The 15,228-nt window shown below is 37.7% G+C and overlaps 1 protein-coding gene across 6 annotated transcripts in view; it reads right to left on the minus strand.

Moving 5' to 3' along the window:
- The window catches only part of MYO1D (myosin ID), a 379,527-nt gene that overhangs the window by 259,671 nt on the left and 104,628 nt on the right, over positions 1-15,228 (minus strand). For all 6 annotated transcript variants that reach the window (XM_015119046.3, XM_077970764.1, XM_077970767.1 and 3 more), the window contains 6 exons: positions 15,163-15,216; positions 13,499-13,594; positions 10,022-10,138; positions 7,496-7,699; positions 3,158-3,303; positions 2,966-3,080 (listed from right to left, as the gene is read on the minus strand). In XM_015119046.3, coding sequence (XP_014974532.1) covers positions 2,966-3,080; positions 3,158-3,303; positions 7,496-7,699; positions 10,022-10,138; positions 13,499-13,594; positions 15,163-15,216 — 732 coding nt within the window. The remainder of the gene's footprint in view (positions 1-2,965; positions 3,081-3,157; positions 3,304-7,495; positions 7,700-10,021; positions 10,139-13,498; positions 13,595-15,162; positions 15,217-15,228) is intronic.

Genomic DNA, 15,228 nt, shown 5'->3' on the forward strand with positions numbered 1-15,228 from the left:
GTCTTTTGTTCCAGGGACTAAAGAATTACCTTCCCTAAAATTCCAATTACATTACTAAAAGCTATTGGTCTCCGCTAGTAACTTTCAGTTTGTAAGTTTAATACTGCTTCAAACATTGCTTAAACCAGTAGTTTTCAAACTAAGGTCTTCCAGCAACTTGGCATTCCCATGAGGTTTGCTAAGCGATACCAGGAGCCAGAAGAGTTGTGATGGGGTAGTTTAGGGACACAGGGCTCTGGCCTCTCGTCCATACTCCAGATAAAACAGCTTTGTGCTTGAGTGTCAAGTTCTCAATAGTTAAAATGATTTGCAAACTACAGCATCAAAAGCTTCTAAAAGTGAATGTATCAGAGAGATAACCAGACATTATGAACCTCCTGGTGGAAGTTCACACACAATCTATGAAATGGGCTGTGGAAAAAAACTGACCCTGAATCCAGTCAAGACTCTAGATCTAACAACCAATATACAGGACATGCAAGAAACAGAAAAACATATTAAATGGCACCTGAGGGGATGCAATTAGCAAAATCCAGACTGTGGGAAACTCCACAACAAATGACTCATTCTCTTCAACACAAGATTGCAAAGAGAGATCATTCAAAGAAAAAAAGAAAGATTAAGGAGAAAATCTATAGATAAGCAAGAGACCTATCAATCAATCATAATGTAAGAAACTTATTTGGATTGAAATTTAAACTGCAAAACAACAATCAGAAGATAACTGAGGAAATATGAAACATGTATACTGACTGGACATTTTATGATATCAAGGAATTTTTGTTAATGTTTTAGGTATGATAATGGTATCGTGATTATGGTTTTTGTAAAACTCTTTTAGAGAAATACATGGAAATATTTACTGAATAGATATCCAACTGAATAGATGAAATAATGTGATATCTGAAATTTGTTTCAAAATAATCTGGGAGTAGGTGGGTATAATACAGATGGCATAAGACTGGCAATCTACTGGTAAATGTTAAAGCTAGGTGATGGGTATATAGGGTTTACTGTACTGTAGTCTCTCTTCTTAATGTGTGTTTAAAATTTTCCGTAATAAAATATCTTTTAAAAAGAATCACTACGTTTACAAGTTTGGGGTTTTACCCAGAACAGAGATTCTAATTGTGGGGGGATCTGGCATGTAGTGAGTAACTGTTACTTTGGGGTTACCCTTCTGCTCCCTCTAGGACAAATATTTCTTGGTTTATTTAGCTAAAATTTTTTGCATTTTGGGATTCTTGATTCTTTTTGAGATGTTTGGAATAGTCTACTGCATTACTTACTCTGTTGTCAATTATGCCTATGAAATTTGATATTCTGATTGTTAAAGGATATTTTTGACTAGTACCTTGGAATCACATCCGAATAACAAGTTTTATGATTACATTTGGTATTAAAAATCCAAGCTTCAGTTATATTGTGTATTATACAACAGTTTCATTCTTAGAAAGCTTCATATACACTTAATTGAACTGAATTAAATTTTAATTGTATTAAGAGAGTTCACTATTTAAATCAAACTATAGATAATTCTTATATAAAGTAACTCTTTGGTTTATTTGCAAATAGGTAAAATTTATGCCAATATACTTGAGCAACTTTTTTATAGTATTCTAACGTTTAACACATGATGGAAGGCAAAGATACAATTTTGAGGCAGGCAAGCTATTTGTTATATCATTGTCTCTTTATTTCAGAATGAGAGGAAATAGAAAATAGAAAGGTAGAAAGGAAGATAAAAGTCATTTAAATATAGTATTTCAAATAATTTTTTGCTGCTATTATATTGGATAACAAAAAACAAATATTGGCTTTATTTTTATTCTCTGGCAAGAGGATGAACAATCTTATAAACTCAAACTATGGAAACTTAAAAGTTTTTGTATCTTTCTTTTTTTTTTTTTTTTTTGAGACGGAGTCTCGCTCTGCCGCCCAGGCTGGAGTGCAGTGGCCGGATCTCAGCTCACTGCAGGCTCCGCCTCCCGGGTTCACGCAATTCTCCTGCCTCAGCCTCCCCAGTAGCTGGGACTACAGGCGCCCGCCACCTCGCCCGGCTAGTTTTTTTTGTATTTTTTAGTAGAGACGGGGTTTCACCGTGTCAGCCAGGATGGTCTCGATCTCCTGATCTCGTGATCCGCCCACCTCGGCCTCCCAAAGTGCTGGGATTACAGGCTTGAGCCACCGCGCCCGGCCTAGTTTTTGTATCTTTCAAGTTCATTTTCAAAACTGCTTAAAAATACAAGTTTACAAGAAAAATTACTATGTCTCATTTCTATCATAAGCAGAAGGTCTTATCATAGGAAATTTAAAAACCGAACAAGTCATGCCTTTTAGCTATGATCTCTGTGGTTTGCACCATGGACCCATTATACTTTCCAGCTATATCTTACTAGGTTAGTTTGCCTCTGACAAATACAAAAGTCCCCAAAGATTGATGAGAGTAGAGGTGATGACTGAAGTGTAATACACAAGAAAATGGAGATGAAAGTAACACAAGTGTTTTAATGCCCAGGTTTCAGAGAATATAAACAACATTAACTGAAGATAATAAAATACCATATAGTCTACAAAGTAGAAGAGGAGAAAAAGGAGGAAAAAGGGAAGAAGAAACTAGATTCTGAAGCAAAGTTCAGCCAATTTAAGGTAAAACTTAATAAAGTATGCTAAACTCTAATAGACAGATATGAACCAGAAAGCCCACGTGGTATCAGTCATAAAGTGAAAACAGATTTACTGGTTCTAACTCAGGATGTTCTGGGCACCAACAAGGAAGTCTATCAAATTATAGCAATCCCACCTAAAAATGATGAAATTAATTGTATTTACATATCCCAAAAAGGAAAGCTAAGGTTCAGATGTTTCAAGTACCCCCAAAAGATCAAGAAATACCTAAAATAAAATTTGACGTTATCAATAATATAAGAAACACATGAAGGCATTTTCCATTGAGTCCACTCACGTGTTTCCAGGGGATCCCTTCCCGCTGGTATTCCTCTTGTTCTTGCTTCAGAACCAGCTGAATAAATAGCTGCTGCAGTTTCTCATTGCAATAATTGATGCAGAATTGTTCAAAACTACAAGAAAAGGAATAAATTAGGTTTCAACAAATAGAAAATAGGCAACAAGGTTTTAAGTATCTTTTCCAGTTTACCTGTTGTTGTCAAAGATTTCAAAGCCATAGATATCCAAGACACCAATAACAGTGTTTTTCCCATGGACTGTGGTGTCATAGTTCTTGACCTCAATAATATCATTGATGCGAGTAACGATCCAACAAAAAAGGCGCTCATATATTGCCTGCAAGGAAAATAGCATCATAAATGCTTGCCCATTTGGGAATGAGTCCTCTGTTTGGATTTGTGATCAGTTTTAAATTCCTTTCCCCCTTCTCACTGTTTAGCATAGCCATTACTAGCCTCAGCAGAACAATTGAAAATGTAGACTGTCCATTTAAAAAAAACCCAAACTACATGATGTATGCAAAACTAAAGTAAATAGCTTGTATTTTTAAAAGATTATTACTGGTCATTACACCAATTCCAATGACACCCTCCAAGCATGTTTCCCTGCCCAGCTATATCAATAGTTTGCCTGATTCCTTGAATAAGCCAGTTCATTGCTTTATTATTAATTTCATCAATTATAAAGAGTTGAGAACTAGTGAGTTAATATCTATGATCTACTAAAGCTAAATGAATTCTAAAAATATAAATATTGATTTCTAATGCTAAATGAAGATCTGAGCCAAAGATCAAGGGTTGAAATTCCTTGAGAATCAAACACATCCAATGCACAAGAACACACACACTAAGCCACACACGGACAAAGGCACCACATGCTAACACACATTCACATCCCGATACATGTGTACTCTGCAATGTCACATCATTAGAAAACTTTCTTTAACGTATCCTGCCTGCTACCCACTCTCTTCACCCATATCCATTACCTCCCCTTTACTCTTCAATCCACTCCAGTCTCCTCTTACATCCTATTACTCCATTGAAATGGCTCATCAAAGACTCCCAGCACCTTTACATAGATACTTTCTTGTACCTCATACGGACATTTTGCTCTGTCACTCAGCATCACTCAACCTAGGTTTTCACTGCCTTCTTGCAATACTCTTCTCTTTTTGGATAACAGTCTTTCTGACTTTTACTACTTGTTCACTGGATGTTCCTTTTTGGTGACCTTTGGTAGTCTCCTCCTCTATCTGACTTCTAAAAGTTGGAGTTCTTCTTGGTCCTCTTCTCTTCACTCTCTAGCACCTTCTAACTCATCTCACCCAGGATTAAATAATACGAATATGACTCCTAAAGGTATTATCCAAATCCAGACCCAGAGAACAGTCTCTGAGCTCCTGACTCACAAGTTTGACCGTCTACCTGACACTGACTCTTCGATATCTCACAGCCATCTCAAACTCAAAGAACTCTTGATCTTTCCTCCTCCAACAACTGTTCCTATCCTACTTTTAGCCACAAATAAATAGCACCACTTAGAAATTCACTCATTTATTCAACAAATATTTGCTGAATACTTATTACATATAGTTTGTTAGAGATACAGGTCTAGGCAAACACAAATATGGTCTCAATCTCCAAGAAACTTAGGGAACAGAGTGAAGGAAAAAATTATTCTGTCTCTCTCACTTGCCCCCCACCTCGCAGACACATATCCACACTAAAGGAGAGGTACATGGGGTCTTAGGGGAATTTAATCTATGCAGTGCTCAGGGAGGTTAGGGAAGGCCTCTCTGGGAAAGTGATACTTGACCTGAGACCAGAAGGATGAGTAAGAGGCAGCCAGGCAAGAGAGTAGAGAAGAGCAGTCCAAGCAGAGGGAACAGATGTGCACAGGCCCTGTGACTGGAAGGAGAAAGGGATCAGGATAATCTGTGAGGACTGAGAGAAGACTAATATGCTAGGCTGAAGAAAGGGGGGCTGGGTATGGTAAGAAATGAGGCGGGAGAGGTGGGCTGGAGCCAGACCATGTTAAAGTATTATCCTTGCTTCTCTCATTCTCCACATAATAGGTCCTATGGATTTTATTTTCTCAACACAGTCCATTTCAAATCCTCCTCCTCTCCCCATTTGTACTTCCACCTTTCTGGTCCAAGCTGCCCTCATCTCTTTCCTGGATTAACATAATATCCCCTTAATTGGCCTCTTTGCTTCCATTCTTACTCTAGCCCTCATAACATTCTCCATACTAAAGCCAGAATGATCATTTTAAAAATGCAAACTTGCCAGGTGCAGTGGCTCACGCCTGTAATCCCAGCACTCTGGGAGGCCAAGGTGGGCAGATCACCTGAGGTCAGGAATTTGAGACCAGCCTGGCCAACATGAGACCCCATCTCTACTAAAAATACAAAAATTAGCCAGGCATGGTGGTGGGTGCCTGTAATCCCAGCTACTCAGTAGGCTGAGGCAGGAGAACTGCTTGAACCCAGGAGGTGGAGGTTGCAGTGAGCTGAGATTGTACCACTGCATTTAAGCCTGGGTGACAGAGCAATACACCATCTCAAAAAAAAAAAAAAAAAAGGTCGGGCGTGGTGGCTGACGCCTGTAATCCCAGCACTTTGGGAGGCCGAGGTGGGCAGATCACAAAGTCAGGAGATTGAGACCATCCTGGCCAACACAGTGAAACCCCGTCTCTACTAAAAATACAAAAAATTAGCTGGGCGTGGTGGCGGGCGCCTATAGTTCCAGCTACTTGGGAGGCTGAGGCAGGAGAATGGCATGAACCCGGGAGGCAGAGCTTGCAGTGAGCTGAGATCGTGCCACTGCACTCCAGCCAAAAAAAAAAAAAAAAAGCAAACTTGAGTCATTGCCCCTCCTTAAAGTCCTCCCTATTGCTCTCCATTGCACTTAGGAAAAATTCAAATTCCCCCAAGACCAACTTACAAGAGTAAAAAATGAAATAGACAGTAAACTAATCAACTAGTAAAACAACAACAAAAGTTAGACATGAGAAAATACAATGCTTGCCACACAGATAAATAGACAAAGGGTTAAAGTTTATGATATGCTAAGATAGAAATTGACAATAAAAAGATAACAGCTCCAAAGAAAAATGTACAAAAGATATACCCAGGCATTTCTTAGAATATGTTTAAATACTCTACAAAAATATAAGACGCTCAAATACACTAGTAATGAAATAAAAGTAACAATAAAATATTACCATGCAATCATAAAATCAGTAAAAATGAAGTTTAAAATAAGTATATGGCAGGTGTGGTGGCTCACGCCTGTAATCCCAGCACTTTGAGAGGTCGAGGCAGGTAGATTGCTTGAGGTCAGGAGTCTGAGACCAGCCTGGTCAACATGGTGAAACTCTGTCTCTACTAAAAATACAAAAATTAGCTAGGTGTGGTGGCACACTCCTGTAATCCCAGCTACTTGGGAGGCTGAGACAGGAGAATCACTTGAACCTGGCAGGTGGAGGTTGCAGTGAGCCAAGATTGTGCCACTGCACTCCAGCCTAGATGACAGAGCAAGACTCCATCTCAAAAAATAAAAATAAAATAAGTATACCCTTTGACCTGGCAAGACTACTCCTGGGAATCCATTAAACTGAAACAAAAGCACTAGTGTGTAAGCATAGATGTATAAAGACGTGCAGCACTGTTTGCAGTTGCAAAAAAGGGAAGCAAAGTGGATGACTTAAAAGGAAGATGGTTAAATAAATTGTAGTACTATCACTGCAGGCTTGGTACACAGACCTGGAGGACATTATGCTAAGTGAAATAAGTCAGGCACAAAAAGACAAATATTGTGTGATCTCACCTCTATGCAATCTGAAAAAGTCAAACTCATAGAAGCAGAGAATAGAATGGTGATTACCAGAGGATAGAGGACGGGGGTGGATGCAGAAAGTGTGAGACATTAGTCAAACGGTAAAGTTTCAGTTAGACAGGAAGAATAACTTCTGGTGATCCACCGCAAAGCAGGGTGACTGTTGTTAACAATAATATTAATAATGTTTCAAATTGCTAAGAGTGGATTTTAAATGCTCTCATTACAAATAAATAAGTGAGGTAAGAGGTATGCTAATTAGCCTGATCAGATCATTCCATAATGTGTACATGTCCTGAAATATCCCATTGTACCCATAAACATATACAATTATTATCAATTAAAAATAAATAAAACTTAAAAAAAATGGATCAGAGCTCAGTCAGTTGACTCTGGCGAAGCATTATTGAGTGAGAGAAGCAGCACAGGAGGCCATGAGAGGAGCTGTGCACATGAAGCCCTCATGAGCACCGCCCCCAGTCAGCTTCCACTCTTCTCAGAACCTTTTCTGGCAGTGATGCTTACATCTGGGAGTTTTACTGAGGCTTCAACGGCCAAAAAGTATCATTATGGTTTCCAAAAGCCTTAACCCTCTTTCAAGAATGTCTGAATACACGCTCACAGGATTTCATTCGAATTCCCACTGTGATCAACACCAGGTGACAGAGGGTCAGTTACACTCTCACCTTGGCAAAGGCGTCTCTGCCGTAGCTGGCCTCTTGTTCTGTGTGCTGCTTGTCGATGATGTCACGGCCTGTAGCCACGGTCCGGTAAAGAAGGGCTTTCTCAACCATGTCTGTCTTAGTAGACAGCAATTCTGCTATGATAGATACCACTTTGCCATTCTCAATAAGAGGCGTGTCACCATCTACTACAAATTTTAAATTTCCCTGTATCAAAAGTGAAAAAAAATAACACATTATGAAACATTATGTCAAGGATATATTTGCCAATACAAAATATAATTCAGGTGACCTTGTTTGTACCTATTTTCCTAAATACATTACACATCTCAACATATAAAAACAGAGTTTCATCTACTTTTTCCCTTTCTCTACTCATTTATCTTTTTGTTTTCAGTGATGTTTTTGATAGAAGTTTTACATTTTTATGTAATCAAAGCTATGAATCTTATGCCTTAAGATCTCTCTTTCTTTGGTGTCATACTTAGACCATTCCTACTCCAAAGGGTTTATGAGCATTTGATGTTTTCTTCTAATGCTTTTATAGTTTTTTTTTTCCTTAAGTTTTTTATTTTATTTTATTAATTTTTTTTTTTGAGACAGAGTCTTGCTCTCTTGCCCAGGCTAGAGTGCAAGCGGTGTGATCTTGGCTCAATGCAAGCTCTGCCTCCCGGGTTCACACCATTCTCCTGCCTCAGCCTCCCAAATAGCTGGGACTACAGGCGCCCACTACCACGCCCAGCTAATTTTTTGTATTTTTAGTAGAGACGGGGTTTCACCCTGTTAGCTAGGATAGTCTCGACCTCCTGACTTTGTGATCTGCCCACCTCGGCCTCCCAAAGTGCTGGGATTACAGGCGTGAGCCACCGCGCCCGGCCTTTTTCCTTAAACTTTTTAATCCATCCACAATTTATTTTGGTATACGGTGTCAAGTAAGAATCTAACTCTATTTTTCACATGGTTATTAGTTGCTCTAACGGGATTTATTGAACAGTCTAGCTTTTTCTGATTTAAAATGTCTCTTTTTTTTTGAGACAGGGTCTGTGACCCAGGCTGGGATGCAGTGGTACATTACGGCTCACTGCAGCCTCAATGTCCCAGGCTTAAGCAATCCTTCCACTCCCAGCCCCTCCAAATAGCTGAGACTACAGATGCGTGCCACCACGCCTGGCTAATTTTTGTATTTTTTGTATAGATGGGGTTTTGCCATGTTGCCCAGGCTGGTCTTGGAACTCCTGGGCTCAAGCAATCTATCAACCTCAAACTTTCCAAAGTGCTGGGATTATAGGTGTGAGCAACCCTGCCCAGCTGAAATGTCACCTTTTTAATATGTTAAATTTCCTCAAGTGTTTGAGTCTACTTATATTCCACTCATCCAATAAGCAATACATACTTATTAACCATCTACCAAATGTCCAGCACATTAACCAACTTATATTCCACTCATCCAATAAGCAATACATACTTATTAACCATCTACCAAATGTCCAGCACATTAACCAATCAGTTGATTAATCTGTTCATCTGGTGCTGAATTTGTGCAAAGAGTTATAAAGTACTACAGCTGTCACTATCATTTTAAGTTTGGTAGAACTAGTCATGTTCTCTCTCTTCCCTCACCCTACCCTACATGACGCTTCTTTAATATACTTTACTTGATCTTTTTCCAGAAAATTCTAGAATCAATAGGTCAAGTTAAAAACAAAATAAAATTTCTGTTTGGATTCTGAAAGGGATTGCTGCACTGTATTTAAAAACTAATTCAAACAGATGAGACAATTTATAATACTAAAGTCTTCCTAGTCAGGAATATTTATTGTTTATATTGCTATATAGTATTTTTCATAAAGATCCTGTACATTTCTGATTCATTTATAGTTAAATCTTGCTATATTAAAAGTAATTTTTATTCCAGATTTGAATCCATGTTGTCATTCATATTGTAAGATTATATGTTCAGTGTATTTTAAATATCTCTAATTACATAAATGTTAATGAAAGAAATCTGACACACAGTTCTTTGCTTCTAAGTTTGGTGTGGTATAGTGGGATACAAGTGGCCTATGAATCTGCCAAAGTGGTCTATGGTGTCGGCTCTGGGATGAGCTGGCTGTGCCTTTGAGGCAGTCATGACCCATCAGGGCCATTTCCCAACCTGTAAAATGAGACGATCAAAAATCCAATTCTGATAACCTATGATTCTATGTTTCAAACGCCACTAGAAATGTATACCACTAGTAGTCACATCACTGCTGAATTATTTTATCCTTAAAATTAACCAATTCAAAGTTTGACAATACCAGTAAAGACAATTAACTGAAGTCGTTGTCTCCAACCCTATAGTGGCTTGGAAAATGCCTCATAATATTATAAAATGATGGCAAGAATCACAGACACAGTAATTTCTTAAAACATGTACAAAATTTTCTCTGAATACGTTTTAAATCTACAGGGAAAAAACAAAGTTTTCTGAGAAAGCATCCTGTTCTCAGCAGAAGACAATACATTCTGAGAGGTGTCCCTACTCACCAAGTGCAGAATAGTAGCCAAAATCTTATACACTGTTTGGATCTCCTCAGGTTTGAAGCCAATGACTTTCATGGCATCAGCAACAACTTTGAATTCGGCAGCATCATTGATAGAACACTGGGGATGAAAATGAAAACCTTAGGTTACAGATATTTCATATGAGCGTTAAAATTCAACAATTAAAAAACTAACTTTAAGTTATACCAAGGTTTTGCCTTCGTAGTAAATCACTTGAGGGGATGTTGAGTCTCCAGAGAAAATAAAAATGATTTCAGGAGTTGCAACATTATTTAGCACGTACAAAGCCCACTTGTGTGTGAAAGTCATCACCTAAAATAAGCACTGTGCCCTTTTCTGGAACCTTCAGTGAGGGAGCAAGTCCTGAGCTGGCTCAGACAAGCTGATCCCCACTCCATGATCAGTGAAGGCAACAGTATGGAATGTGAGATCACAAATGGAAGTGCTGAATATGGGAGCCTCCAAGATACATGCTTGGCTACTGTTTGTGGCTCTTTGTTCCACAATCGTCTTGTTTAGGCTGGCAATGACACTTCACTCTCATATAATCAGGCGGTTTATTTTCCAGGTGAGGCAAGGTGGGCCCTCAAAAGCAAAACAGCCAGCCTCAGTCATTCAGTAAGCTATTAAATAGTCTGGAACTAGAACTTCATTCTTTCACTCACTTGATACGTATTTCGCAAGTCAGCTCTACTAACTGGTACAGGTAGCTCAGAGATGAATCACCTACCCTTTTAGAGGTGTGGCCATCACACTGGAAATACAAGTGCATAAACAGAAATTCACAATAAAGCAATAGTAACTGCTTATATTAGTTTTACCACAGCAGCAGCCACAGAGGCTTGACCAATCCTTTCCTCAGTAAGTTTCTCCTCTTGTTTGGATACAGAGACCTGGCCTGATGCTCACTTGTTGAGGAAGGGCCCTGGAAGGGGACCTCTCTGCCTGGTGAGTACAAGTTCCTCTAGTGTCCAGGAGACAACCAGACCAGCCCCTCCTCCTCCTAGGTTTTTGCTTTTTCCTTGGGCAAGATACTCAACCTCAGTGAACCTCAATTTCCTCAGAAATAAAATAGGCATAACATATATCTTACAGGGTGGTTGTCGGAATTGAATAAAGATTTATGTAAAGCACCTCCCTAGTACCAGCACATTTAAAAAAAAAAAACACTCAGCAGTATCAGATATTACTATTATTATAAACTGCAACCATGTTGAAATCAGAAAGTAACTGGATAAAATCTAAATGTCCTACTGTGGGGAACTGTTGGCTGCTTACCTAACAGTCATCCTCTACCCTCATTTATTTCTTGCTGATCGAACCCTGATTTGTTTACTCCTAAGTGTGCATGCCCTTTGTGACTGGCATCCACCTAGCCTCAAGAGGTAAATCTTCACTGGTCTAAACTCATCAGAGCGATCTTATTTCCCTTACCAAAATGGCTGGTTAGCCACAGGCATGGGATGCCATTCTGATCAATACAACACGAGGGAAAGTGTTTACAGGGGATGAGTGGAGGAGGGTTCTGGGGAGGTTTCCCTCGCTTATAAAAGGACATCAGCCATGAACATCTCCTTTGCATGTGACTCCTGGAACTTCTGATGACATTTTGGGACTACAAGGAAAACCAGCCTAAGAGGACAAAGCTGTCCACTGAGTGTGGCAGAGTTGTAAGTTGGGGAAACAACCAAAAAAATACCCGGGTCCCTAACAACATCGTTAAAGCAATGGATTAACTAATTCTGGAACTGTCCCATCTCAGGGTTTCCTGTTATGCTAGATAATTTTCTTATTGTTTTTGGAGATTTTAATTGGGTCTTCTCTTACCTGCAACCCCAAATATCTTAATTGTATATGATTCCTGCATTTTAGGACTGGTTAAGATACAGACAGTACAATACTCAATAGTTATAAAAATTATTCTATTAATTTATATTTGTTTGCATGGAAAGATTATAATAAAAACAGGTTTATTTAATCAGGATTTATTGTATGATTCCATTTATAAATATAGACACAAACCATTATCAATAATCATCTCTGTATGGTAAGATTTAGTGTATTTTTGTTTCCTTTTGGTTCATATTTTAGGTTTTGACTATGATCATTTATTACTTCTTTGTTTTTCTTAGGAAGCAAAAAAAAAAGGTGGGGAAAGCAGACATGGAAATTTTTGATAAAAAGGGAATCTAAGCTAAATTTAATCTAGAAAAAAGGCTATTAATTTAATATTTGCTTTCTGTGGGGACTCTACATGACTTGGTCAAAAGTAACTTAGTCAATAAGACAATTTGACTGAAAATAAACATTCCCAGTCACTGGCTTTCTGGGAGTTGACTTTACAATTCTTTACACATCTTGAAGTGCCTCTGGCTAGTTCTCAGAGAGCTGGAGTGTGGCCCTCTATTGTTTTTTGTTTTTAATTCATTTTCAGTCAAACATGCCTGCTCTCAGATGACTGTAAAAGTAAAGTTGTTGTAACCTAAATGTCAAATAATGGAAAATTAATTGCAGAAACCAAAATATCATTAATTTCTATGCACAGCAATAAAAATACAACTAAACCAATAATGCAGGTATAATTAGTTTATTTTAATAAAATTTTTAAAGAAATATCTCCCATGTCTTAGATCTTTTTCCTTTACAGTTTCTTTTATTTCTCCCCCAACTATGAAAGCAATAGATTTTTTAATATAGAATTTTTTAAATAAGGAAAAACAGAACACAAACATCCATAATCTCACCCATCCAGAATAAATAATTAATACTGTGATCTATATCCTGCCATATCTTATTATATGCATTTATATACCTTCCCTCCTATGAAACAGGATAATAGTGTAACTATTATCAACAAACTATTATTAGAATTAGTTGTAAAATTACTAGCAGAAAATGAACTAGAAATAAAAGAGCAAAAATATGCCTGCATATAAGTGTATGCAAGTGCTTGTATGCAAGAAAAGAGAAAAAATGGAAAAACTTGAAAGTTGAATAGAAATGCCTCAAAGGCCACAAAACTATTTCTAGGGTGCATCAAAATCAATATTCGAACAGTGAATGGAGAATCAAAGTGCATTTTAATTTTGTCTTACTAACTTGCCTTTGGCCAAATCATACGGAATCTTCTCAGGAGGTAGGCTTCCTAGTCCTATCAATATTTTTATAGTGTCAAAATAAAAGGAATAGGGATAGGATTAGAAATTAAAATACAACATTGAACATAGGAAAAAACTTCTTTCCCGTCAGATGGTGATAAAATATCGCAATTGATTTTAAGCAAAGTTGTTGATTCAAAAATGTGCTGAATCTCTGTCCTTGAGAATTTAAAAAATAGAAGAGAATAAAAGAGATGCTTATTGGCCTAAAGGCAGCAGGCTTGACCAGATGATTATTGAATGTCTCTTCCAATTCTTTGATTGATTTATATCTGAGCAATCTCAAAGAGGAAATTCTCACCTTTAATTGAGCTCCCACATGAATATAGTTGTAGGATGAAAGGGATTTCTGGAGATGTAGAGAGCGCAGTATCTGCTCTGAACCTCCTTGGAGTAGCTGAAAAATATTTAGTTAGAAATAAATTGGCCAGATGTACATTGAACCAAACGTGAACTTAGTGGTAATCTAGCTTTTATTCATTTTCTGGGCTTAATTCACTTATGTCTTCCTTTGTCTAGCTTTGAAGAAGTTTTGTTTGTTGGTTTATTTTTTTAAACCTTCAAGGTAAATGGGCTTCAATGTCATCAGTTACAGAGAATGTTATGCAGTCATAAAGAAAATTAATCTGAAAATGTCTCATCTCATTTACAATATAACTGGCATCAAAGGTTCTTGCTTTGAATGCTGTCATTTGTAAAACAGGATCCTATGCTCTGTGGTGGTTGCTTGCTTAGCAGCCTCATTACAGACAGGATATAGTTCTGTCTCAGAATTTAGAGAAAGTCAATATTGCTACGGAAGTAAGAAGCATCAGCAGACAGTCATATGCTGAATCACACTGGAAACAAACAGCTTTTCCTCATCAATCAGTACCTCTCAGGAAAGGAGGACAGCTGGGGAACCATGATCGTACTGTTGGATAAACATAAATTTTAATACTTTCACCCAAGTGGGGAGAACACTGGGAAAAAGTTACAGGTTATTGAAATAAACAGAAGTCTTTTAAATTTGGTAGAAAAATAGCTTATTTAAAACATGGCAAATTGCCAACAGAACCATAAACACAATATTGATAGTGCTTTTATACAGAGCATGTTTTTGGAAGGTATTATGTTTATATTCTCTAAATTAAACTGTATGCTTTCATTTACTTAAAAAGTCTAATTATCAGATTTTAAAAATTGATTTTAAAATGAATATACCAGAACTTATATATACAAATTAGTGTCCATCAAAGCAGTTACCTAGAAGAAACTGAACTCGACTGAATCGCATTCAATTGTATTGTCACCATTCAATTACTTTCTGTTAGCCTTGATTTATATTACTTTGGGCTTTAAAAATTACAATAATGTATCATACTTGTTCTCTAAGTGTAAAGACTTGCCAACAGGAGGGCTATTTAAAAACTTTTGCTTTAGAATCTAAAGGCACTTTTGAAATACTCAAATTTTTTTCTAAACTTGATGATTAAAAAGGCAATTCTCCCTAAAAGTTATAAATCTGGATTGTTTTTTAAAACTAGTCATATTGCTTTTAGTCTGTATGAGTGAAACAAACTGAATTTGTATTCTGATCTCTGGAACTCCCAAATATGGAAACAACAGCTTCAATTCAAACTAAAACAAAAATTAATTTAACATTTAGAATGTACCATTTCAAAAGCTTCCACAGTCATTAAAGTGTTATCTACACTGCAAGAAAATATGGCGGATGCTCACCCAAGGCAGTCATCTGGTTGGCTAAGCTCCTGCCAGCTGGGTGGAACAGTCATGCTCATCCAAGCTCTTAAGCACGTAGGGCAGGGGGTGTGGTGCATGCGTGTGTGCATGCGTGCATGCAAGACATGTTGTGGGGCCAATGGAGATGAGGGATGCATAGGACAGGGGAAAGCCCAAGACACAAATACTCATTTCCTGCACAACTGGGCAAATGATCAATTATCTGTATAACGGATTACTAACCTGATAGAAAGAATGAAAGCTTCTTTCTCCTGGCTGTTGCACAATCACTCGAGACTAAGAAAAAAC

This window comes from Macaca mulatta, chromosome 16, assembly GCF_049350105.2.
Source record: "Macaca mulatta isolate MMU2019108-1 chromosome 16, T2T-MMU8v2.0, whole genome shotgun sequence".
NCBI lineage: Eukaryota > Metazoa > Chordata > Mammalia > Primates > Cercopithecidae > Macaca > Macaca mulatta.